The sequence below is a fragment of the Chrysemys picta genome, chromosome 1 (genome assembly GCF_011386835.1).
Source record: "Chrysemys picta bellii isolate R12L10 chromosome 1, ASM1138683v2, whole genome shotgun sequence".
In the NCBI taxonomy this organism is placed as follows: Eukaryota; Metazoa; Chordata; order Testudines; family Emydidae; genus Chrysemys; species Chrysemys picta.
In genome coordinates, this window is record NC_088791.1 from 224085936 (window position 1) to 224111721 (window position 25786).

Here is a 25786-nt window from a genome sequence, read left to right on the forward strand (position 1 = left end):
TTATGACATCTATACTGGTTGTGGTGCCTCACCTGAAGTAACGTGGTGGATTTAAAGCCTTGTCTATGTGAGAAAATTATACAATTTAACCACATTGATTTAGTTAGCCCCTTTTTATGGACACTTATTTTGGTATAAAAGTGCTTTATACGCATTTCACTTAAGTTGATTCTTTACCATCTGGACTGCTCAATATTTAGTTATGCCCCTTTTGAAACAGAGTGTTTTTTAAATAGAAGGGCCATTTGGGGAAAACAAAATTCTACAATAAATATGCTGCATTCTGACACATTCCTCCCAGCTCCTGAATGTGGGAAGCAAAAAGTTAATAGCCAAGAAAGAAAAAGGAACAACACGCGCAGAGTTCTCTAATATCAAAATATAGCAATTTATTCAAGACACTGAATATGATCTGTTGATTCTCTCCTTGAAACAAATGAGCTACAATACACAAGGTGATTTCTGAGAGAGTGCAGGTGGAGGGGAAACAAAATAGGGGTTGATGTTGTTTCAACGGAATCTGGGAAATGCTGAAATGAGAACCAAGTCTGGCTGCAAGTCTGACACAGACAATAAAAACTGCAGAAGCCAGAATTCAAAATTTCAGTGAGTGGCTGAAAGAACATTTCTGCAATTGACAAAGAACCACAATTAAAAAAAAAAAAAGTAAAAAAAAAAGAAAAAGAAAAAGTAAACCCCAAAACCAAAGCAGACCCTTACATTTGACAAAGTGCACTTCACTTGGCTCTAACATTACCTAGGTTTGTTTTTTCTTTCTTTTTAAAAACAAATCAAAAGGAAATTCCTAAGATGTAGCATGGGGTTAGTGCGTGTTTAACCCTGTAACTGTCAGGCCCTTTAATGCCCCACAAGGGACCCAGTGTTTTCTACATTAAAGATGCAGTAACCTACATTAAAGATGCAGAGCTTGAGCACGTATTCAAAGGTTGCCATTTTATCTCAAGGCCAGTTCCATGCAGCCAGTAAAGGTACAATTCCTGTAAGCCTCCAGGAAGGTTAATGGGCCAGGCTGCAGAAGGCTAACAAAATGTGTATGTATACAGAATTCTTCTTTGGGACAACAGCGCCTTTCACATGTGAGAATTTGATACTTGCCAAATTCTGAAACTGTGCTTTACTTGCCTTCTTTCCTTTATGTAACTCAGCAGAGAGAAGATGGTGCTAATTCAGATGATTTCAAAAACGAAACATGCTTTTTTGACACCCACAAAGTATCTCCCAGTTAAAATTCCTGGAACAGGCTCCATCAGATTTAGATATGTCTGTGTAGCAAGAAAGCCAGGCAACAAAAGCAACTGAACTAAAATCACCTATCTTGACATCACCACATCTTGATGTTTGGCCGGTTCAAGAGTCACGCAAACTGCAGACCCAAAAGAAGCACACTTCTGAGCATGTCTTCTGCAGCCCCGCAAAACAGATGCTGCTTTCCTGTTATCCTTGAAAATTCAACCCAAGGCTACCGGGCATCATAGACACAGGCTTAAAATGCTAATCATAAACACACACAATGCCACTAGTGAGTAATTCTCTAACAAGTACTCTTTTTCCTATCTTGAGCTTAAACAGGTCAGCCTAGGCAGCTATTATAAAACAGTTCAAAAATGTCATCTGGGCATCCTAAAGTCTAATTCTCTACGGATTTATTACCGCAAGAAAAAGAACCCACCTTCCATTCTTTGGGGGTAAAAAGGAGCAATAGCAATTAATAACCAATGTTCCACATAAACGTTTCTACTTCAGCACTGAAAAATCTTAATAGTTTAATTCTTTTAAGTACTTTCTGATCTCCAATGGTACATCACAGGGCTTGCAATGTGTGAGCCGTGGTTAGTTCCTGTGAAAAGGCCAAGATACTGTCAGTGTGTCATAGTAAAGAGAGAAAAACTTCAGATGAAATAAAATATTAATTCCATATACTAAGTAACTTGGGCATTTTCACACCACTTTAAGCATTATGGGTCAGGGTCTTACAAATTAATCCTGTTGGGCAGCCCCACTGAAAGGAACGGGTGAGATTCTGTGCGGCACCTCTTGAGAGGCACAGCACTCAACTCGCTATGGAGGTGCTATGGTGGCTTTAAGCCACTTTTGCACTGTTCTGATCCTGGGCTACTCCACGGGATGGAGAGGGCCCTGGCATGGTTTAGCTCTTAGGGCCTGTCTAAGTTATGGCCACCTCCTTGAGCTGCTCCATGGTCTACAGCACTGCCGGGAATCTCCACAGCACCGTATGCTGCAACCCTGCCCACGGCACATCTTTTCTGCCCCCCAACCCTGTGCCCTCTGTCATCATGATTTGCAAAGCATCCCAGAAGGCGATCCGATAGCTGTCTTCTGCAGTGCCTATACGAGGGGAATCCAAAGGGGAAGGAGTGATCCTATTAAATCTCTGGTAAAAGTCCCATTGACTTAATGGGAAGAGGATCAGCCCAATGTGATGACTAGTGGAATGAGGTACTAGTCCGCATGGTCTAGATAATACTTAGTCCTCCCATGAGTGCAGAGGACTGGACTAGATGACCTCTCAAGATCCCTTCCATTCCTATGAACATGACTGAGAGTGACAGAATGCAGCATTAATATGAATTTGGGACCATTTCTCCAGGAAAGAGCATACACAATTGTTTTCCTTTAACTATTACAGGTATTTGGGTATATGGACCCAAATATATGAATTCTGTATATATAACCTCAAACTTCTGTATTCTTTTAATAAATGTACATAATCATACCACTACAAAAATAAAAATTAGTCCATGTAAACTTCTGGCTGCAGGAAGAGGTTATTGTTGCTTAAAACCTGATAGTTGTTGTATGAAATGACATTTTCTTACAGCACTTTATGAGACAAAGGAGAGGAAAATGATACTGCATCTTTAATGTACCTTGGCTTCCACTTGAGTCATTCTTTTGCTTGAATTACACAAAGCAGTCTACGTTTGGTGGCTATTTTAGGCTTTTAAAATTATGTTTAACATAAAAAATATTTTTTTCCAAAAATACACTGGGTTCTTTCTCTTAAAAGTCATCTTTCGCCTGTAAAAATCTTCCCCAGCACTGCATTCTTCTATAAAGCACTTATTACACAATTTGCTGAAAGTGCCCTTGAGATGCTAAGATCTGAAGCATGGAGGATTTTAAAAAAATAGGCAGGGCGGGAGGGAGGGCGGAGAAAGAGGAGAAGCAGACTGTCGAAAGTTTTTGTTGTCATGTCCAACTGGCTGCATCTACTGTGGGCACACAGGAGGGGGAAGGAGGGGGAGAGAGAGAGAGAGAGAAACAAGAAGGAAAAGGGAAGGAAAAAGAAAAAGAAAAAAAAATCAGTTCCAACCTAAGCCCGGGATACTCCAGGACATAATATTCCAGCTGATAGAAAAACCACTGAACAAAAAAGTAGTCTAGAAAATAGAAAGTGTTGTGATTACAAAGTTGCGCATGTCATCAGTACAAACTGGTCTTTGAATGTCCTTTGGGAGAGCAACTGTAGTGTCCAAATTGGAAGGAAAAAAATACACCACCACATGGAGGAGGATTTTTTTTTCCCTTTTGGTTTATCACAGCATTTTGCTTAGTTTGTTTCTTTATTATTATTTTTTGGCACAGCTTTTTTTTTTTTCAGCCATCAAAGCAAGTTCTCAGATGCAAACCAAACAGTGCAGTCTCTAGTTGGTGGCTTCATGCTTCCAAGGCTGAATATTCCAGGTGAAAACCATACTCTCCCCCTTTGAAGTGACTGTGTTTTTACTCCTTGATGAGGGTTATGGGCAAAATACTAGACTTCTGTGGCCAGGGAGAGTTGGTTTCATTGTACACACTAACTTTTTTCAAGTTTGTACAGTTCTGGAGCTGTTAAGAATAGTTTTGAAGAGTGCTTCTCCCCACACATTCACTGCTGGTCCATTTGAAATTTCTTCTAAAACACTTCACCTTTACTTCCGCAGATCTAGAACACAAACCTAGAGGTGTAGAAAGAAAAGACCCAAAAGTTAGAAACTTTTCTGAAGGCTATTCTGGATTCTTAATGTGTGTGCGCTCAGGTTCTAATCTTATAATAAAGTAATTTACCAATATGTTAGATAATGCATCATGGAATACCGACTGGGGGAGAATTCTGCATTCACCAGCTAATGAGCTGGAAGATGTAAAAGTTGTTTCTCATCTCTACTTGTTATGGTTCTGCATGATAATCTGCAGGATTTACACTTCAAGGGTCATGGAGGAGAAAGAAACAGTAGTGTTTGTGTTTCTTTAATCATAAACATATTTCAAATAAAGGGTGGCAATCAAGGAACTGTGCATTGAGGGGCCTGATATAAAGCCCCTTCAAGTAAATGGAAAGACACCATCTACTTCATGGGGCATTGAACTGGGCCCTAAATAAGGGAACACATCCACCCACCTCTGAGCTTTGTCCAGAGAAGGCAACAGTGCACAGAACTTGTGTTGGCCTCGGCACAGGATTTTCCCCAAAATATTTACAATGAATGAATACAAATGTTTACCGATCCATCTGATGCACTTGCTCCCACTTTGTCTCCTCTCGCATTCCAACAGACTTCAAAGATCCCTCCAGTGCCTCTGTAGCTATGTACTAGAGTTCCGCTCTAGAAAGCAAACCAATTTGCAAGATTTGACTTTTAAGATATTTTATTTTTATGTGGGCACTTATGATTGTGGGTTTGCTATGAGGTGCATTGGTGTCTACACTGTGAGGCACAAATACCAGGGGTGAAATCCTGGAACTATTCAGGTCAATGAGAGTTTTGCCATTGACTTCAATAGGAGCAGGATTTCACCCAATTGTCCTGTGAAGAGTTGGGATCCATCGTGTATACATACTTGTCTGTAGCCCCATCCCAAATCCACCATCCCCACCGACTGGTGGGAACCACACCAGTTTCACTGCCAGGAGGGTCCCTGCGATTTCTAATACAGAAAGAAATATTGAAAATTCATGTCCTGAACATTTTTACTTCTTAGGGAAAAAAAAGAATGCTGTGTACAAACAAGCATAGCTCAAATCGTTCAGCTTGTTCCTGGAGCAAGCACTGCTAGGAAGTCACTATGAGCCCCAAAAGCTTTCTGGGCGTTAGTCTGCAAAGATGTAACTCCAAGTTATCGCAGAGCCCTGTTATCCTGTAAAATATCAGCTCCATGAACCTGTGCAATGATAATTGCTTCACAAATCTGTAGTACTCTTAAAAAATTAGCCCTGTGCATATCTGAATCTCAAATGAACCCAGCTTGCTGCTCAATAGGAGGATCAATCATTTCTAAAGGCTGCTGCCCTGGCAGCTTGACATGCCTCATGTGCCCAGTGCAGTTTCCTCTACACACTAACATAAAATGGAGACAATTGATTTTCTTGGCACAGTTCCATGTTCAATGAACCTTTGGCAAAAATGTGAAAGGACAGGCACCTCATCATCTCACACCATCAGCTCAAACGGTTTTCATGCCATGGTCAGGTTCACAAATTCAGTGCATACAGATACATACATTTTCCATTTATCATTTCTGTTATTAATGTTTCAGCTAAACCGCTTTTCATTAGTGTGTGTGAATCAAACGAGTACCTGAGTATTCCATATATGGACACATTTGTCAAAGGACCCACTGGCCAGGTATTTCCCATCAGGACTAAAAGCTACACTGTAGACAGGTTCTTGATGTTTGGTTAATGTATGAATGCAGACTCCTCGTTCAACGTCCCACAGCCGAACAGTAGAATCGAATGAAGCACTACAGGAAAGAGTCAAACACAAGTGAGTACTGACCAGGGTACTAGTTTATCTGCAGTTTGCAAAGATACTGTAAACAACTCGTGAGGACACATCTCACCTACAAACAAATGTGCACCAATACTTCAAACAGGAGAGGTATAGAAGGGCTGAGATCTGTCAAACCCTCTGAAGTGAAAGAAATTTATTACGGTGGATGTGCGTATTTGGAATTTTTGGCTTCATTGGGGGGGTTTTGTGGGTAGCAGTAGGAATATAGGACTTGCCTTACTGGATCAGAGCAGCTGTTCATCTAGTCCAGTATCTTGTCTCTGACAGTGGCCATTACCTGCTACTTTGAAGGAAGGTTGAAGTAACTCTGTAGTGGACAGGTATAGGATAACCTGCCCCAGGGAAAGTTTCTTCCTAAGAGGATTTGGTCTCTTATCTAACAAATGAATTTTGCTTCATATTCTCTAGCATAGTGGTCCTTTATCTTCTTTCACCCTCCACCCAGAAGTCACTCGCCGTTTCTTACCACAATCCACCTAAATCCAATGTTGTGGACTAAGAGAAGACCGGTGAAATCGCCTGTATTGTATAAGAAAATCCCAAACCCAACAATCTTCCTTCCAAACAAAACAAAACTACTTGACCAACAAAATAAATAAATAAATTTAAGAGACAACGTTGCTAGAATATCATACAGAAGATAAAGTCATTATGTGCCAATTAGCTAATCAATCCAGTGGTCCAGGCATCTATTGACATTACTAAGATTAAACAGATGTCTAAAACTGGATGAAGTTAAATCTTGAATGGACTTCTTTAGGTGAAAGTTGTTTTACACCACTTAACAGAACTATAAAAAAATATCAGTATCTATGTAGTTTTGCTTGATGGCCCTCATTAGAGTACATCCAGTTGGTTTAATGGACTGCCAGATCCATATATTATAGGGCTTCAATTATACATATTCATTTATATAAACCAGAATCCTGGGTGTTGGGTGCAGTGGCAACTGTAACATTTTTTTACTAAAGTAGTTTGTTTAAAAATTAAGCACTATATGGCTTAATTTTCCATGTTTGTTATATGTTTCCTCCCTCTTTGGTCAATCCCCTTTCATCCGCTAACAGAAATTATTTTCAGTTTTATTTGCCGAGAGCCTAGTAAAAACCACCAGTAGGAGGGGATGTTACCTTGCTAACATGATGTTGGAGTTTGGGTTGCTGGTGCCTGGTCCTGTAGGACTCCATTTGATAGTATAAATCTCTTTGCTGTGAGCCTGAAGGTCATGTACACATGTATCTTGCTTCATACTCCAAATCTATGTCAGGTGAATCAGGAAAAAAAAATCAGCCATGTATCTAAACTTTGCAATCTTTTCTCAACTCCTGGCTTTCAATCCATTCTGTTTGTATATGACAATTGTGTATATATTGCAAAGACCTTGCAAATTTAACTGTGTTCATTCACTAGATCAAGAGAAGCTGACAATTGTTGCCCTGGCCATGGAATCTAACCTGAATTTATATTACATGTTTCAATCATAGTGTGAATTTATCAAAACCATTTTAAGTATGGCTTAGATAAATCTTGATTGTTCAAGCATCCTGCTGGTATTCTGATTTGTTTTACTGATGTCTTTAATAACATGTTTGATGGAATCAAATCAATAATTTATGCACCATTATGCAAGGCAATATTTCAATATCAGAATAAGAATAAGTTGAATGGAAATTACATGTTTTATAGTGAAATTGCTCTGCAGCTGCCTGACAAACCAAAAACCCTCAACTAATCTTTAGGGGGGAAAATAATCCAAAATTACAGATATTCAGTGGTAGAGAGATACTGGAAAAGCAATAATGCTCAAACTCACTGGATACAAATTAGCAGCAGGAGAACAAGCCAATGTGTTTGTGAACCACATATATAGCAGTATCAAAGGGGTAGCCGTGTTAGTCTGGATCTGTAAAAAGCGACAGAGTCCTGTGGCACCTTATAGACTAACAGACGTATTGAAGCATAAGCTTTCGTGGATGAATACCCACTTCGTCAGATGCGGTATTCACCCACGAAAGCTTATGCTCCAATACGTCTGTTAGTCTATAAGGTGCCACAGGACTTTTTGTCGCTATATACAGCAGTGTAGAATCACTAATGAGGAATGTGAGAGCACAATCTGGAAATAGCACATGCTTTGGGGCATCTAAGTAACAGAAAGCTGTGGAGAAATGGGGTGAAATTCAGAGAAGAGCAACCGAAGTGATGAAGGAACTGGAGGGGGTTGATTTCAGAAAAAATCATTAAGAGAAATGACTAAATATGGATAAGTAATTTATTAAAATTTATATGGGTGTGGGTGAACAGAAGAATCATCTAACAAATATCTGAGGTATAAAACACCAAGGAGTTAGAGGGTGAAACTGAGCAAAATATTATTTAGGCTGAACATGATGATCATGATGGTCCCTTCTGGCCTTAAAATTTCTTAGTCTATAATTTATAATTGTGAGATCCTTTTAGGGTTTGTCTACACTTAAAAGTTTTGCCCCTTTAAATATACTGATGCTTATACTGGTACAGTTTATTCCGGTTTGGGAACAAAAATAAAATACACTGGGTAAAACATCTTTACTGTGGTATAACTCCTACTGCACGAGGGCTTTTACCAGTATAACTACGTCAGAAAAAAAAATCACACTCCTTACTGACAATTATATTTTTTAACTATTGAGTGTGGATGAGGTTTTAGACTGGAACAGTCTTCCAGGTGAAATGGTGAAAACCTTATTAGTGTATTTACTGTAAATTACGGTGGTTAAACACTTGTTAATGTACAGTGAGAATCAATCCTGTGTTGGCAAGGAGACAGGATGACCTAAAATATGGTCTTCAGTTCAAACTGCTATAATTCCATGACAGTGACATATTAGACAGTAGATTCTAATAGAAATAGCATGCTTCAGTTTTCTGTCTGCTTCTCTTTGTTCATTCTTATTTCACTCAAAAATGGTAAGATGAAACCACCATTCATGCAGAGAGTTTTAATAGTATGGTAGCATCAGGCGGGGGGAAAAAATGTAAACAGAGACAAAAAGGTCTTTTTTAACAACATGAATGGAAAACCTTATAAAGTAAATTTCTACTGGGGAAAAATACTAAGCAGTCTGGAGGCAAGCCATCAAATTACATTACCTTTAATGTCATATCATCAGAGCAGGATGCTAGTAGCATACCAGAAGGGTCCCATTTAATTGCATTGACTTCATTCTGAAATAAAGATTGATTTTCTATGTGAACATTCCAAGTTGCCTGCATTGTGCCTGGCACCCAGCAGAGGGCACTCAAGTGTTATTACTCCAACAAGTGAAACTATTGAAAATTACATTACATTCTTCATTACCTTACATGTGAACACATCCCTTTTCACATCCCACTATCCAAATACATACGAGGAAGGGAAACCAATTTTTTGTGTCAATGAATGATCCACACAATTAGCTACCATGTTCCTGAGCTAACTGGTGTCAGGAGCAAAGTCTGGCAATCATCAGATTCTTCCCACATGACAAAATATTCAACAAACCCTAGTCCCAGACCATTTAATGGTGCAATAATTACAGTACAGACCCATTTATGGGCGGATGTCGGGAGTGAAGCCGTCACGACCGGGTGTTAATGGACCGCGGGTTAAGAGGGCCATGCTGAAAAAAGTGTCTATGATTCACTTAGAAAAAAATGCCATTATTCTCTGCTCTTTCACGCTCACATTTTTTTTTCCTTTCATATGATGTCTGTCATTCGCTGCAGATGAACGAGTTCGATATTTTCCGCATTTTGCTCCTCCATAAATCTTACAACAGTTTCTACAGCACTAAGGGCTTCTGTGGGCGAAATGTTGACCTTTTCAACGACATCCTCGTCGTCACTGTCATTTAAGGCTAGGTCTACACTACCCGCCTGAATCGGTGGGTAGAAATCGATCTCTCGGGGATCGAATTATCGCGTCTCGTCGGGACGTGACAATCGATCCCCGAATCGACACTCTTACTCCACCAGCGGAGGTGGGAGTAAGCGCCGTCGACGGAGAGCCACGGAGGTCGATTTTGCCGCCGTCCTCACAGCGGGGTAAGTCGGCTCCGATAGGTCGAATTCAGCTACGCTATGGCGTAGCTGAATTTGCGTATCTTAAATCGACCCCCTCCGTAGTGAAGATCTGCCCTAAGCCTGCGTTCTTAGAATTCTCGCCATCACTTTCGCGGTCCGAGTAGCCTTGCAGCCTGTTAATATTTCTTCCTCGGACAGAAATTCTGAAGTCGGGCAATCTTCATCCATCTCCAGCCACTCAGTTATGATTTCAAGCGACGTATCCAAACTAAAATCTTTTATCATTTGAAAGAGAAGTTTACCTTTATCCTCTTTTGTCTGCGTGTGTGTTTGTAGGACGTCTTCTTCTGAAAATCCTTCAAAGTCTGGCTTTGAATCAGTGCTGGAGTTTTCCAAGTCTGAGCTGTCTTTGACAGAAAAGGCATCACTGAGAGCCTTCATCCAGCAGTTTTCAATGGACTTTTGTTTTACTCCATCCCAAGCTTTTTTAACTAAATAAATAATTTCCTTCATGTTTAACTGTTTCAGGAATTCGGAAATGCCTGAAGATGTGCATGACACGATCGCCAAAATCAACTCCCGTCGATAATTGTTTTTAAAATTCTGAATAGTGTCCTGGTCTAAAGGTTGAATTTTTGATGTTGTATTGAATGGTAGGTATAGCACTCGAATTTTTCCATCTCTTGATACCAGTGATTCGGCCAGAGAATGGGCTGGACAATTGTCAAGTAGCAAAAGTGCTTTGGCTTCGAGTTTCTTCGACCGCAGATGCTTACGAACAGCTGGAACAAAGCTGTTGTGGAACCAGTCGTCGAAAATGTGTCTCGTCATCCAAGCATTTTTGCTGTTAGCGTATATTGCTGGCAGTTTGGCTCTATTGAGGTGATTAAAGCAGCGAGGGTTATGAAAGCGGCCAATGAGAAGAGGGGTAAGCTTATGACTGCCCGTCTTATTACTACAAAAAAGAAGAGTCACATGATCTTTTATCTTTTTAAATCCAGCTGTTTTCTGTGTCTCGTAATTAAAAGCTAAAGTCTTATCAGGTAGCAGTTTTGCAAATAAAGCTGTTTCATCACAATTATAAAGTTGTTCTTTGTGGTAGTCTTCATTTTGTAAAATAGATTTTAACTCAGCGGGAAACGCATTTGCGGCCAATTCATCGGCTGATCGGTTTTCTCCAGAAATCGATACCTGCGCTATGCCATGACACTTTTAAAAACAACTTATAAACCCCTTGCTGGTTTGGAATGATTCACCCCCCATTCAATTTCCAAATTTTGTTGCTTGGGCTTGAAGAATTGGCCCACTTAGCGGCATTCCTTTCAGCCTTTCCTGAACAAACCACGTGTGCATGGCTTTGTCTATTGTGGATTTTGCTGAATAGCGCACACGTTTTCGCTTAAGTCTCGTGGCAGAATCGATATTTTGTACAAAGCCATTCAGTTTAGATTCATTTTTTAGCTATCCTAGAGTTGATTCGGCAATCCCAATATCTTTTGAAACTTTGGATGGGTTTCTCCGCTATTTACTCGATCTATTGCAGCTAGCTTTTCTTCTACAGTGTAGGAACGCTGACGCTTGCCCTCTGCCATTATATTAGGCCTACGGTTAAAATTTTCAAATGTAGTACAGTATATATATTACTATATAACTACATTACTACTGTATATTATATATCTCTCTAGTGTGACAATGACTAAGCGTGCGTGATATGTCTTTACCAATATCGGTAAAGACGTACAATACAACATGTTTCCACTCCGAACTTCCTGTCGATTTCTGTCAGTGAGTTAATGAGCAAATCTATAGTGCTACATAGCAAGTTCCTGTACTGCATGTTAACGAGTCTCGCGTGTTAAACAGGTAGCACTGGGAGGCATGGCACTACTGTGCATTAAGCAGATTTGTCTGTAAACGGGTCGCGCGTAAATGGGTCTGTACTGTAGATAATTTAAAACAATTTCTGAGGTTGACATTCCATTCATCTAACAAATACCTTTTCTTAAGAATATATAGGCATATACATATGCACACAGACACACAAAGTTCTACGGACTGTTCTCAAATAGTGCAACTCTCCAGAGGTGCTTTGTCTATACCAGTGTGTGTACTAATGTACTAAGACAAAATGCAACTTGGAGCATTAGCTGGTTTGTGGTCTTTAAAACTGGATCAACTTCAAAACCACCTTTCAGTCTGAAAACTTTGTTATTCACTATTTGTACAAATAACACCTGCAGCGACGATAACTATAGGACATTAAAGGACATTTTTTTCTTTGTTTTTCTCCAGCTTACTTTGTGTATTTGACAACACTTTGTGTGTAGTCAGACCCACTGTTTCCCCTATCTAGTCAGTCAGTTCCCCTGTTTCCTACGGGCCTTTCACATGGTAACGGGGGAAAAAAGCATTTTTTTTTAAAAAAAAAATGTGTTGTAAGAACAGTAATTGGGTGGAGTCCTCGGTGGCAGGGATAGTACCTGAAACTATTTTTAACTCATTTCCCCCTCAGATACAGACACACAATTTCAGCTGTAGTTAACAGGAGTTGCACACACATATTTGAGGCAGGATTTGGCCCATGTGCACAATGGAGCGGTCAGTCCACTCAATAGAAAACATCAGCCTATGGATGAAGGCCTATTGTGGAGGCAGCAGCACCTTTTGAGAAAACACCAGCTTAATTGAGAATTGTAGCCAACAAGTCTTCCTATGGACCAATTCTCCCTCAGGGGGAGGTGGCCAGTTGAGGAGAGTTACTAAAAGTGATTTTATACGGTAGAGTAGCTCAGCAGTGTTCTTGTGAAAGAAAGTCTGCAACATTAGCCTGTGGCTACCATTAAATAGTCACAAAGAGAGACAGTCAAGAAGAGAAAAAAAATGAGGAGTATATTTCAGTACATAGACAGGTGGGGAATGGGGTGAAGGATAAGGGAAGTATCTCTTAACGGATCTGATCCTACTCTACCCAATTAATTATTATTAATTCTACAACTGAACGATGGTTAAAAGTAAATTGTTCCCTTCGTCCTTGTAATTCACATCACGTTGTTAAAGAGATTACAAAAGCGGAAGATGAAATTTTACTGATGTATCTCTGAGTCTTTAGAGTCAGTTACATGTAAATGCCTTCACTGTGTGAGCTGAGGGTTTTGCCTGCATGTTGTGATTTAGAACAGTGAATCTCTTTTCAAAGACAGAGTCATTTTTACAGAGTACGTCTTTGGGGAAGGAAAGGGATATAAACACCGTTGGTCCTAGAACACGGAAGCTGTTTAACATCACCAGCTACCACATGCTAGTAATGACTCCTAAAATTTCAAACTCTTTAAACTTACTGTGTGTCCTTGAAAGGTTTTGACTGGGCGATCACAGCCAAGTCTGCATACGTGAATGCACATGTCAGTACTGCAGGAGGCAAAAGTAGTGTTGTTCTGCCAGTCTACATCCAGAGCAGGGGCTGTGAAGCACAAACAAAAGAGTGAATGTTAGAGAATATGGCAAAGAAACAGCTACCCAAGTCATTCTCCCATGCCACCAACCTGACCAAGGGCACCAATTAGTGATTGGCCTATGATAGACCTGGAACAGTTCATTGCTATGTGGATGTCCGATATGAAAAAAATATACAGTAGTTCAGTAGTTGTTCTAGGGACTCTGTTTATTAGCAACCTAGCAATGGGTACCATGTATGCTTCATATATTACCTTCCTGTGAGACTCCTTAGGTGATGACCAGATTTAAACCTATAGTTGTGTGCACTTTTGTTAATCTGGTTTTAACTTGTTTTATATATAGATGTAGTTTAATTTGGTAAGGAACCAACTTAAGATAAATCGATTAAGTTAAATTAAAAATGTCCACAAAGGTTTTTGCAGTGCTTTAACTAAATTGTTTTTTAAACCAATTTAAAGCTAAACCAGTACAACTTTGACTATATAGACAAGGCCTACCACAGTTGCTTTCTTTTGTTGCCAAAGACCGAATTTAGCTGCCCTCTAAAGGATGGAATGAGATCTGTTAACAGAGGTATTAGTTTTCATTCTCAGGACACTTATGTATGTGTCAGTAATAATGACAATCTAACAGGATTTAGAAAGGGGTTAAAGTTGAATTTATTTGGGGTGAGGATATAATGTAGGATTATTGTTAAAATGGTGGCGAGACCTTTGAAATTTTTTTAGCCAAAGTTGTTCTGAGCAATGTTTTTTAAGTATAAAGATGGAAGTATGTCTCCTTTGGAAACCAAAAAAATTTATTACATTTAATATATTTTGTTTTGACTTTATCTTCATGAAACTAAGCGCCTTAGAGTAAATGTGTGTAATATCTAAAACTGACAGGAGAGAACATGCCTCGTGAATTATCATGGGGCTTTCTTTAACCCTCTCAATTAAAAGAAATACTGCTACACTGGCAAGGCAGAAATGCTTCACAGAAAAACATCATGTATAGAATTAATGATGAAACTGAAGAATTCTGTGAGAGAGGGGAGGAATGCTGTCTGACAGAAAGGTGAGGAAAGCATGCATGTTTAAGAGAGATCACTGTAGAGATGTGGGCTCAGTATGGTTAGAGGGGATCACGAAGCAGCCCAGGATTCTGTTTTCACAGTGTTTCTCTGCTATTATTTTTCTGCTGCACAGTTTTGCTTCATTGTTTTAAAGTCAATAAAGATGTATCCTAATCAACATCAGTACCCTTTTTCTGGGGCTAATAGAAAGAATGAGAAATTGTGGTCCAAAAGTAATTTTCAGAAAGCTGCGTGCACCTAAAATTATGGAATTACAAAGGAAGTGTCATTTGAATCATAAACGGGTTGCTGGGGTGACACGATAATATCGGTAGAATTTCATAGTCACTGCTGTGGTTTATTTTATTGAATCATATGTTTACTCAGAAAATAAGTAAATAAAATGTATTGGAAATAATAACCAAGTATCCTGTATGAAAATGAGTAACTTGACTAAAAAAAAAAAAAAGGTTACAACAACATTTAATAAAAGCAACAACTACACATTTCAAGAATTGCAGTTAGAAAGCAACAACTTCCTCATAGTTCAAGGCATTTGGCTTCTGCCCTCATGCCCCATTGCACATTTAAGCCATATGGGTATTCAGAATAATCACACACCTAGCTATGCATTACTATTTAGACAATGCTATCAAGGCATTTGGGGATTTTTGCATGACACTGAAAATGACAAGACCAAAGCTTTTCCTTGTACTCCTAGCTACATGTTTAATACTGTGATTTATATGTTGTGTTAAGAATGATCTTTCTTAAATACGGCGCAGGCATTCACTGAAAATTTTCCACAAATGAGCACCCAAAATAAAAGTATTATTTGCTATTATAAGGCTACCAGTGATATACTGTAAAAATCAATTAGCTAAATTCCTCTCATTAGTGACCCAGTACCAATTTACGCTTGGGTTGTGCTTTGTATGTGCGTCCAAACATCGATCCATCTGAAAACAGGATTCTCTCACTGAATTTTAATGAAAACATTGGGAATGTGTTCTAGTTGAAGTCTGCTCTGGTGGCTGGGAAGAATAGTAGTAAATCTTTATAAAAGGGCTAATCAAATCCTGGATGCATGCAAGATACCTACGAGCCCATTGTGAAAGTTATGGGAGTTTTAGGTTTGGACCTACAACACTTCACCAATCTGTCAGGGAACTTCAGGGGCATGGAGGCCTCCAGGCCCAGGTAGAATAGGACTCTAACTCATCTAGATTAGGATAAAAAAGTTGTTAGGATGTGTTGGCTAACATGCTCACTCACATGTTCTAAAAGTCTAGTGTAGACAAGGCAGTACAGATTTTAACACATGCTAAGCAGGTCAAGTTAAAGTCTCGGCTCCCCGCCCAAGGTTTTAAATGGCCCTGATTAGCATATGTAAAAGCCAGTGTGCCTTGTCTACATTAGACTCCTGAGGTGATATCTCACCTTCCCTAGACAGAGCACAAGTTCCTGCCACAGAACAGTTTGCTCTGGGGAAGGCTGGCTGCAAGGCCAAACCTAGGCCTCTCACAAGGATCTGAGCCAAAGCCCACTGATATCAATGGAAATACTCCCAGTGACTAAAATGGGCCTTGGATTAGACCTATAGGTTATTGGCCAGGCAATAGTGGAGATCCCAGGGACATCCAGTATTCATAATTGTTCTATTCCATTTTGAAAATTAACATAATCAATCTGAAATGAACAATAATATTAGCACCAACACAACCGTCATTCATTCACACCTCCTGAGCCCAGTGAAAAACATAGCACAGATGGTGGAAGATATGTCCTGAACTCTTTGAAATGCAGATAGAGATTATTACATTACGTTGGAAGACCTAATCAAGTTACCAATTAATATAAAAGGAAACCATGAGGTGCGTGTATGATGCACATCATTCCTGAAGGATGACTTTGTTTCATATGTACTCCTATCCAGTAGGAACACTATCCTAGGGAGCTAAGAGGGTGTAGGTTTTTCATCAGTACATCACTTTACAGTGCAGAGGGTGATTCTACAGAATACTACTAACAAAAAATAAAATTCCACAATGAATAACATGAGTACATTTGCAAACAGAGACTGCTCTCTCCATGCAGGCAGCTTAGTGCACGGTTTTATAAGATAAGTGGCAAAAAGGAGTGAAAATCTGATAGGAACATGGACTATCAGAATACTTTGTGTTTTCTGAGGAATAATACTTTCTACCTGCATCGGAGGCCAGTAATGGTTATAGGTTGTTCAAAATGGGAAAATGAGTGATGTTTTAAATATGTTAGCTGACTAAATGTTAGCTATTTAGCAAACTAAACATGCTAAATAACAGGTGTTTAAACATAAACTTAGCACCTAGTTTAGATGAAGACAGTGATGTTTAAAAATGCATTAGCTAGTTGTGGTTAAACCCAAGGGGAACTATAATACTTCTAGAGCCAGAATTTGGATTTTGTTACTAATTATAACGCCAGCTTGATAACAAGATATATCACTATATGACTATGCCTAATAAAATATTTAATTTTAAACATTTTTCCAATGTTAGGTTTTGAATTCAACTATATCACCCTGTAGAACCGGTCACGTGGGGATCCAAGATTAGGTCATAGCTTGTTTGTTGCCCAAGATGCTTGGTAGCATGCTCAATTGCTGTGGAAGAGGGAGCATCTCTTGCCACTGTCTAGTAGAGACAGGGCCAAAACCCCAGACCTGAATACCATCACATTTTTTGGGATGGCAGATTTCAGAATCTCAACCCAGACCTGGCTTTAGCAACTGACCTCTAAAAATGGGCCAAACCAAAATCCCAGATCAGACTTCAGAGTGATTAAATTCCTCCCCTGGATCTGAGTTTTGTAATTTGAGAACCCCCTTTGGCCAGTGCTTGGAAACTCTGGAGAGATCTATATCTAGCGCTTCACAGCATGGGACTTTAGAAGCAGGTGGAGAAGAAATGCTGGAGGTCCCCACAAAAACAAAAAAATGAACAAATGACAATTCCTAAAAGGCAGGGTCCCCATGTTAACCCTAATCCAGCTCAAGCATGTAGAAGCTAGATGAATAATTCCTATTAGGTAGTTATGGCTGGGAAATAATCCTCTACTAGAATTTCAGTAAAGCAAATTCACTCTAGCCTATAGGATTGGTTCTCACAGAACCCCTTCTTCTCCTGATCAGAGGACAAGATCAGGGCATTGAAATTCATGAAAAGTAAGGCACAAAGTGTGGGTTAGAATTTGTTAGACTTTCATGCATATCTTGTTGCATTGGGGATATTTTCAGACTGCCAAAATTAAGGAAAAAAATATTTTGAAACAAAATATAAATGGTAATTACCTGAGTGGAAAGGAAACTGCTGCTTAGCTTCCCCTGTGTGAGCATCCCAAATTATTGTTGTCTGTGTTCAGAGGAAGAAATAAAGATTAGTTACCATTCCTCTTGGAAAGTAATAGGACAAAAGAAAGCTCACTGCAGAGCAATTCTAGAAGACACCCCGATAACATTATTGACTGCTGAGAGCCTTAGCTATTGCAAAGCTGTATACATATATATCTGTTCCAATCCACCTGTTATGAGAAAATAATACAACTGTAGATATTGAACTGTCACTACTACAGAGGCAGCAATGAACCCAATGAGCGTGGGTTCCCTCTGAAATGTATTAGCCAGAAGATAGCTCTGAGCAACTTTATGAGGCTGATCTTTCTGAGCGTTTTGCTACAGTTATTTCAATTAGCATCTCTTTTAGATGAGACTTCCCCCTTTTGCATGATGCAATCTGAGTTGTATTATGAAAACCCAATAGAAACTATACATATCATTACTAAGTCACCATGTGAGAAATTCATCTAACAGAAAAATATAAATGGTGTACCGTCATCATGGTGGGCCAGATGAATGTAGAATTTGCTTCCTATGGATCTATTGCATAGCAAATTTAAGCAAAATCCCTACAGAACTAAGCACTATTTTTTGAGTGAATTGTAAATGTATTAGAAAAATATACTTCCAGAACATAAACATGGGATGCCGCATTTCACTGATAATGTAACCTTCTAAAGAACTATTGCCGTTACAGAGAAAGTATGTCCACTGCAATAATAGTACTGCTGTTGGGAGATAAAAGTTACTATAGCACTAGAAGGAGTAAAACTCTAAGTTTCCATTTACAGGGATTTGTGGGAGGTTAATTTCCAGTTACAGTTCAAATGGGTTTGTGCTCCCCCCTCAGTAGTAATTTGAGTTTTCAATCTCTAACTCAAACAGGACACTCAGTTGAAGCTGTCACATTGTGCCTGATTTTGAGATGAAATCACCAGATTTTGCTTGATTTGCAAACAAAAGCATAAATTCTTTACTCAGATTTCTTTGTCTGATTGTTGAAATGAACTAGAGGGCACAAGAGAACTTAAAACAGATTCCCTCTCCTGAGGTATTTATAAGTGCTAGATAAATGTATATACATAAATTGGGGGATGAGATTTTCACTTCCTTTGTCTGAGCAATGCTTGGGATTCAATGCGACAGACAGCAAAGTGAGGATTTGTTAAAACTGTATGTCACGTGGTACAAATTTATCCAGCCACAGGAGAGTAGTTAGTCACTTACTCTGACGAAATCAAGCCCCACAAAAAACAAATTAGGCAAGCTTTGCTGAATTCCCAAAGCAGAAGATGTTGAAATTCAAACAATATAAGCTCAGAGCATCTGCACGTTCACACATCAAAGTTACACATTTTTAATACTAACTTTATCAACACCAGCACTTAAAATGTAATTCCCCTTTTTGTTCCATTTCAGAGCAAAGATGGGACCTTTATGTTGACCTAAGGTGCTTGCAAGGTTACCTGAAATGTAAAAACAAAAAATGTTAATGTTATGATTTGTCTGGGAGATGGAATACAGTACTATTAATCATTTGTAATCACTGAAAACAATAACTGCTGAATGGCTCACCATCTTCTGTCCATATTCTTGCAAAACCATCATATGATCCTGTAGCCAATAATGTTCCATCACTCTGTTGGATGTGGAAAAGCCAATATAAATGAAAGGTTACTAGAGATTACACTGAATCAGCCCTGATTCACTCATCTATTCCTCAAGTCAGTGTTTTCTGAAGTAAGGGAAATTTGACAACCCACAAAGAGAGAAAGCAAGTATCACTACGCAGTTACATCCTAAATTAGAGGTTACTACTGCTGGCAACAACGAGAGAATAAAAACCGCAAATGAACCGTTAAATTGAGTTGCTCCATCAAATAGAATAACTTAGCCAAAAGGATTGAGACAAAACTGAGATATAATGATTTTTATGGGAATCTTTTAGTTGAGAAACAGGGATTTTAGAGCATTTAGCAAATAAATTCTAATTTGCATGTTTCTTTATAATGTTTCTAACCCAATCCATATGAAAACAGAATGCAATAACTACTGGCTTTTAGACATTAACCAGTGTGAAACTTTCACACTGGACAATGATGAATATTGTGGATTTAATTAAATAATGATGGCAGATGGCTTTATTAGCATCCAGAATAAAAAGTTGTTAAGGAAAGCATAAAATAATCATCAACAGATGTGTCCATTCCTATCCTCCAAAAAGAGTGAGACAGAATAGCTGTGCACTTAACTCAAATATAGAAAGATGTAGAAAAGAAATCAAAATCTAGGTTAGGTTTATTGGGACATACATTCAAGTTACACGCTAGCTAATGCATAAGCGACCATTACAAAAGAGAACATGAGTGAGGGGAAAGAAAGGTCAGGTGGAAGATGCACAAATACTGTCCAAATTTGCATCTTATAAGATACCAGTTTCCTTTGTTTTTACTTGCCTTGGACAACTCAGTAACAATCTGGGATCACATTGAGTGTTTCATTAGAAAGGCGTGCTTACATAAATACTAGAATAAACTTCAGGATAAATATTGGTATCACAATAGGTCCGGAAATTAAATAAGATGATCGCCCATTGAAGGATGCCCCTTCCTATCTATTTCTCCTACTTCTCTAGAGTGCCCAGATAGCAAGAGTGAAAAAATCGGGACAGAGTGTGGGGGGTAATAGGTGCCCATATAAGAGAGAGCCCTAAATATTGGGACTGTCCCTATAAAATCGGGACATCTGGTCACCCTATACTTCTCTCATAATTGTCTCTGTGCCTGTTTTCATGCTTCCCCCATGCACTGAATTCTCTATTTCCTTATGCTGGTCTATCAAGTCACTAGCATCTCCCTATTTAAATCCTTCCTGAAAATTCCCCTTCGCCACAGAGCCCATAGCAAATGAATCAAGAACTCTCGCTATCTTTCATCTTTGTCTTCTTCCTTAACCCTGACCTTCCTCTACTCTGCATCACCTTCATTCATTATGTCAAGTCTCCAATTTAGATGGCAAGCTGTTTGGGGAAGGGCCTTACCCTTCTCTTCTGCGGAGCGCCTACCTCACACGGGGGCACTGTAATAATAGTCCTGATTAGCCAATGGATCCAGCTGGGATCTTGTGCTGATACGGAGTCCCACGGACTTTTTTATTCCCTCATCCTTAAAAACAGTTGAGCCATTTTTACTCACAATCCCCAAAATAAATATATAAACACACTAATTATTAAGCCTAAGGAAAATCAACAACCTTAGAAAATTTCAGCCCGACTGATGAAAGTTTAGTCTATTATGAGTTTCTGAAAACAAGAAGGAAGTTAGTAGGGTAGAGAAGACGTTCTGACCACCTTAACTATAAAGGCATAGTAACTATGATTGCATCAGAATTAAAAAGAACAGAAGTACTTGTGGCTTCTGTACAGTGGGCTGTAGTCCACGAAAGCTTATGCTCTAATAAATTTGTTAGTCTCTAAGGTGCCACAAGTACTCCTGTTCTTTTTGCGGACATAGACTAACACAGCTGCTACTCGGAAACCATCAGAATTAAGTTCATTCAGTTAAAAACTGTGAATGGCCCCAGAAGTTAACTCACATTCCAGTCCAATGAAGTCACATCCTTATTGCTGGGGACATCATGTCCTCCTTCTCTTATACAGTGCCTCAAAACTAGCTGAGTGGAACCACCGTTGCTATTTTCATTGAGATTCCATATTCTGGCAGTTGAGTCTCCAGATCTACAAAAACAAACAGACTAAGATGAACACTTCAGAATGAGATGATCTTACATAGCAGGTAAATCTCTGGTTACACTGAGAGAACATCGTAGACTTAAAAAAAAGAAAAAAAAAGAGCAACAAATGGTGAGTTCCTCTGCTCTTCAACTCCCCCACCCTGCACCCCAATTCACATATTGGTGATCTTTTATGTTTTTAATGAGAATAATCCTATTTAAGTTCTTAAACTAAAAGTAAAGAAAGCTTTTTTTGAATCAGCTTCTTATTTCACCAATATTTTTTCCAAAGCATTTTGCAATCCAAACGCTCTCTCGCCCTCAATATTTTGCAGCCCACGCGCTGCTCACCTTTGTATCACCTTACATGTCACACAATCTTGCAAAAGTTATAAACAAATAAGTAATAATTTGTGAAAACCTGACTAAAAAGCCAATACATACAGGGGGTCAGCTCCTTAGCTCCCTTTATGGGCCACTTCAGTGGCAGAAAGGGGATTTAAAACTTAAAGTAGCATCTGGAAATTCCCTTGTCATACAGGGGAAATTTGGTGATATTAGAACCAACACAGCTGACTCTATGTCATTCATTCCTCCCCACTCTATAAGGGCATTCCAAGGTGAAAAATGGGGCAGGAGCAGGCTGTGTTCCAGTAATGCTTGGCTGGCAGAATGGTCCACTTGCTCTAAATTAAGCCATGGACCAAGCAAGCCCCAAATCAGTCCCAGAATTAGGGGAGCAAAAAGGTGGTTTAGCTCCACTTTTCCCTCTCCACTGCCTGCAAGGTGCTGCGCTGAGTGCAACTTGGACAGACCTGGTGATCTGTTCCATAAATTGCAGCAGTAAAATAGCTATTGACACTATAATGTATTGTTCCTTGGTAATGGATGGACAGCAAGCTAGGGACACTCATATTAGTATTTGCTAGAGACCAAAGTAAGGTGTAAAAGATCCATTGGATGTATTGAGTCTTATCTAATTTGGTCATTTTCCTCAAGTCTGAAGTCTTGACTCTCTATCTTGAGAAAAGCATGGATAGGAAGTCAGACTCTATACTAATCCTCATATTTGCATTGGATTTACATGAGACTATTTTCCAGTGGGAGAAAGTCTATGAGGTTGGAAATCAATTTACAACAATATGATAGAGATTCCTCTTTCCAGTTTATTGGGACTTGTCCTTTTTGCAATCAGTTTACACAAAGAATTGTTCGTATTTATTCACTGGGTTACTTTCATTTATATGCAGAAAGTTGAATTTGATAGAGAATTAGAATATTTCTTATACTTTCAGGAATTCAGACATGTAAAATATTTTAATTGCATATAACTCCAGTCTGTACCTCATTTTTTGGGGCATCTTTTTAATAATGAAGTTTAGGAGATATATTGCTACAGGGAAAGAAAAGTGCGTCTCTTTCATGACTGAATTCTTGAGATAAAATTCTTCTCTCTAAAACCCAGCCTTTTAAGTACATTGAAAGGAAAATCCCACCCAACTGAACTGAATGCTTTCTTGGAGTTGATAACTAAAATGTTTTCAACATTTTTTTTAAAAAGGATAAAGTACCAAATTAAGTTCAAACAATGTCTCAAGTGACCAATGTTGATCTAGCTAGTTTGAAATCTGAATGAAGGTCAATTGCTATATTAATCATCATTTCTTTTCATTATTCTTTGTCCCTGATTTCTAGATCAGAGTTTACAAATGCAATTACTCTATAGATTCACATTTTGTTTAATATTTGATTTACATAGAAGGGCTATCTGTGTTTCACGCCGTCTAATTCATCACATGGCCATGTTAGGGCCAGTTTGGGGACAGCTACCATCGGGCCCTATAAGACTGGAGCGCTGACAGACAGAACAGAACATTTCCAGTTGTCATTCCTGCATTTTTTGTTTCTATTAATGACTAGTAAAATTTTTGGGTCAGGAGTTTTGCCCTCAAGAAGAACTGAGATTGCTGTGGCAAGAACTTTTAATGTAACTTCTCAAGTCTGAGACACTGAAAATAGAGAATCAAGTTTAGAGATTACTTAATGAAGTTTAAAAGCTAAGAATCATTTTTAGCTCTGGTGCTTTATAATTGTTTATAGGACATGAATCTTTTATTAATAAGAGTGGGATAATGGCTTAACATGCAAACTAATTGGGAAATTGCCTCAATGCTCCAGTTGGCTTCTCCATTATGTAAGATTCGGAGCTAATATTGTCCTAATTTTAATAACCCAGTTTGCACCAATGTTTGAAATCAATTTTTTAGCAATGTTCCTGTCAAACTCAGTTTCCTATTTGCTAATTATAGAAGAGCTTATTTTTACTTTCAGTGGTTTTATTTATTCAGTATTCAGGCTCAGCTTGGGCAATTATATTTTCCAGTATTTTAATTTTGTTTTTCTATTCTGTTCCCCTACTATATAAGCTATTATGTGTCCCTGCAGAGTAGCTCAATAGGCCTATCAGTGTGTGGCAAGGGTATTTGTGTGTCTTCCCTTTGTTGTTGGGAAAAGTATTCTCTGCTCAGGAAAAGTATCCTCATTTCTGCTGAATGATTCAGTGAACCCTGCATTATTAGAGGACCATGGTTCAAGCACGATTTGGGAAGATATTTAATCTCCTTACCCCTCTGAAGCAATCTATCTGCATGATAAAGAAGTTGATTTCAGCATGCAAGTCCTGAACACTTGAGTAATAGGAGTACTGTACTGTTTTTCTCTTGGGTGGAGTATTGCCAGACTTTAGGGAAGCTTAGTTCTGAAAGACTGTCTTTTCTTATTCTTTTTTTTTTAATTGCATGTTCTCCAGCCCCCATTATAAATCAAGGAAGAGGATCTCTCCAGAATTGTACTTATAGGACAAATAAAATCCCCATTCCATGGCTGTCAGTACTGTATTATAATAGCCCTACATGGATGAAGAAATTGGCTGGTTAATTGTCTTGCCCAACCCCTTCAGATTTTGTTATTGCTAATCTTCAGATACAGTTTTGGGATATTTTTTGTTATATTGTAGCTGAGTTATCTGATTTAATTTGACTTGTGGTAATTGACCGGTTAGATTCCGTCTTAGTTTATTTTTACGATATTATCCAGGGTCCCCCGATCATTGGATGGATGCTCTTTTACTGCTGTTCAGTAAAAATGTGAATAAATAAAGACAGAAAAAATAAATAAATAACCAAATACAACTTTTTGTAAAAGTGAAAATCAAGTGTCAAAATAAATTGGTAACTCCCAATCAATGAGAAAATGTACTGAATCAGACCTAGGAATAACTAAATCATACTTACATTGTCTGATAGCTTGTATATAACCACATGCTCCTCTCGCTATTTTCCTTGTCCCCACTCTCATTTCCTCTCCAGTTGCCTGTTTGTTGTAGTTGGTCCTAATGCCCTGATCATGCAATTATCTGTCCTTGGGCAGACTCCTGCATCCACATGACTACAACATTAGGGCTTGGCCCTTTGACTGTAATTAGTATTAGGGCTGTCAAGCGATTAAAAAAATGAATCATGATTAATCATGCAGTGCTCACTTTATTTTTTATTATAAGTATTTGCACTGTAAAAAACCTAAAGAAATGTATTTTTCAATTCACCTAATACAAAACTGTAGTGCAATCTCTTTATCATGAAAGTTGAACTTACAAATGTAGAATTATGTACAAAGAAACCCTGCATTCAAAAATAAAACAGTGTACCATTTTAGAGCCTGCAAATCCACTCAGTCCTACTTCTTGTTCAGCCAATCACTCAGACAAACTCATTTGTTTACATTTGCAGGAGATAATGCTGCCTGCTTCTTGTTTACAATGTCACCTGAAAGTGAGAACAGGCGATCTCATGGCACTGTTGTGGCTGGCGTCCCAAGATATTTAAGTTTCAGATGCGCTAAAAATTCATATGTTCCTTCATGCTTTAACCACTCCAATGGACATGTGTCCATGCTGATGACAGGTTCTGCTTGAGAACAATCCAAAGCAGTGAGGACTGACGCAGGTTCATTTTCATTATCTGAGTCAGATGCCACCAGCATAAGGTTGGTTTCCTTTTTTGGTGGTTCGGGTTCTGTAGTTTCCGCATCGGAGTGTTGCTCTTTTAAGACTTCTGAAAGCATACTCCACACCTCGTCCCTCTCAGATTTTGGACTGCCCTTAAGATTCTTAAACCTTGGGTCGAGTGCTGTAGCTATCCTTAGAAATCTCACATTGGTACCTTCTTTGGAGGGGAGCGATAGCGCAATGGTTTGAGCATTGGCCTGCTAAACCCAGGGTTGTGAGTTCAGTCCTTGGGGGGGCTA

At 38.8% G+C, this 25786-nt stretch overlaps 1 protein-coding gene across 22 annotated transcripts in view; it reads right to left on the reverse strand.

The window, feature by feature from the left end:
- TBL1X (transducin beta like 1 X-linked) overlaps positions 1-25786 on the reverse strand; it is a 280764-nt gene that overhangs the window by 18499 nt on the left and 236479 nt on the right. For 18 of the 22 annotated variants that reach the window (XM_065580708.1, XM_065580700.1, XM_065580707.1 and 15 more), the window contains 10 exons: positions 21344-21485; positions 19325-19388; positions 19118-19215; positions 17705-17765; positions 13199-13320; positions 8949-9023; positions 6947-7074; positions 5601-5766; positions 4527-4628; positions 365-3980 (listed from right to left, as the gene is read on the reverse strand). In XM_065580708.1, the coding sequence (XP_065436780.1) occupies positions 3954-3980; positions 4527-4628; positions 5601-5766; positions 6947-7074; positions 8949-9023; positions 13199-13320; positions 17705-17765; positions 19118-19215; positions 19325-19388; positions 21344-21485 (985 nt within the window). In that variant the 3' untranslated portion in view covers positions 365-3953. Of the gene's footprint in view, positions 1-364; positions 3981-4526; positions 4629-5600; positions 5767-6946; positions 7075-8948; positions 9024-13198; positions 13321-17704; positions 17766-19117; positions 19216-19324; positions 19389-21343; positions 21486-25786 lie in introns of those variants that run through there. The other 4 variants (XR_010597654.1, XR_010597653.1, XM_065580711.1 and 1 more) reach the window with 1 other exon arrangement.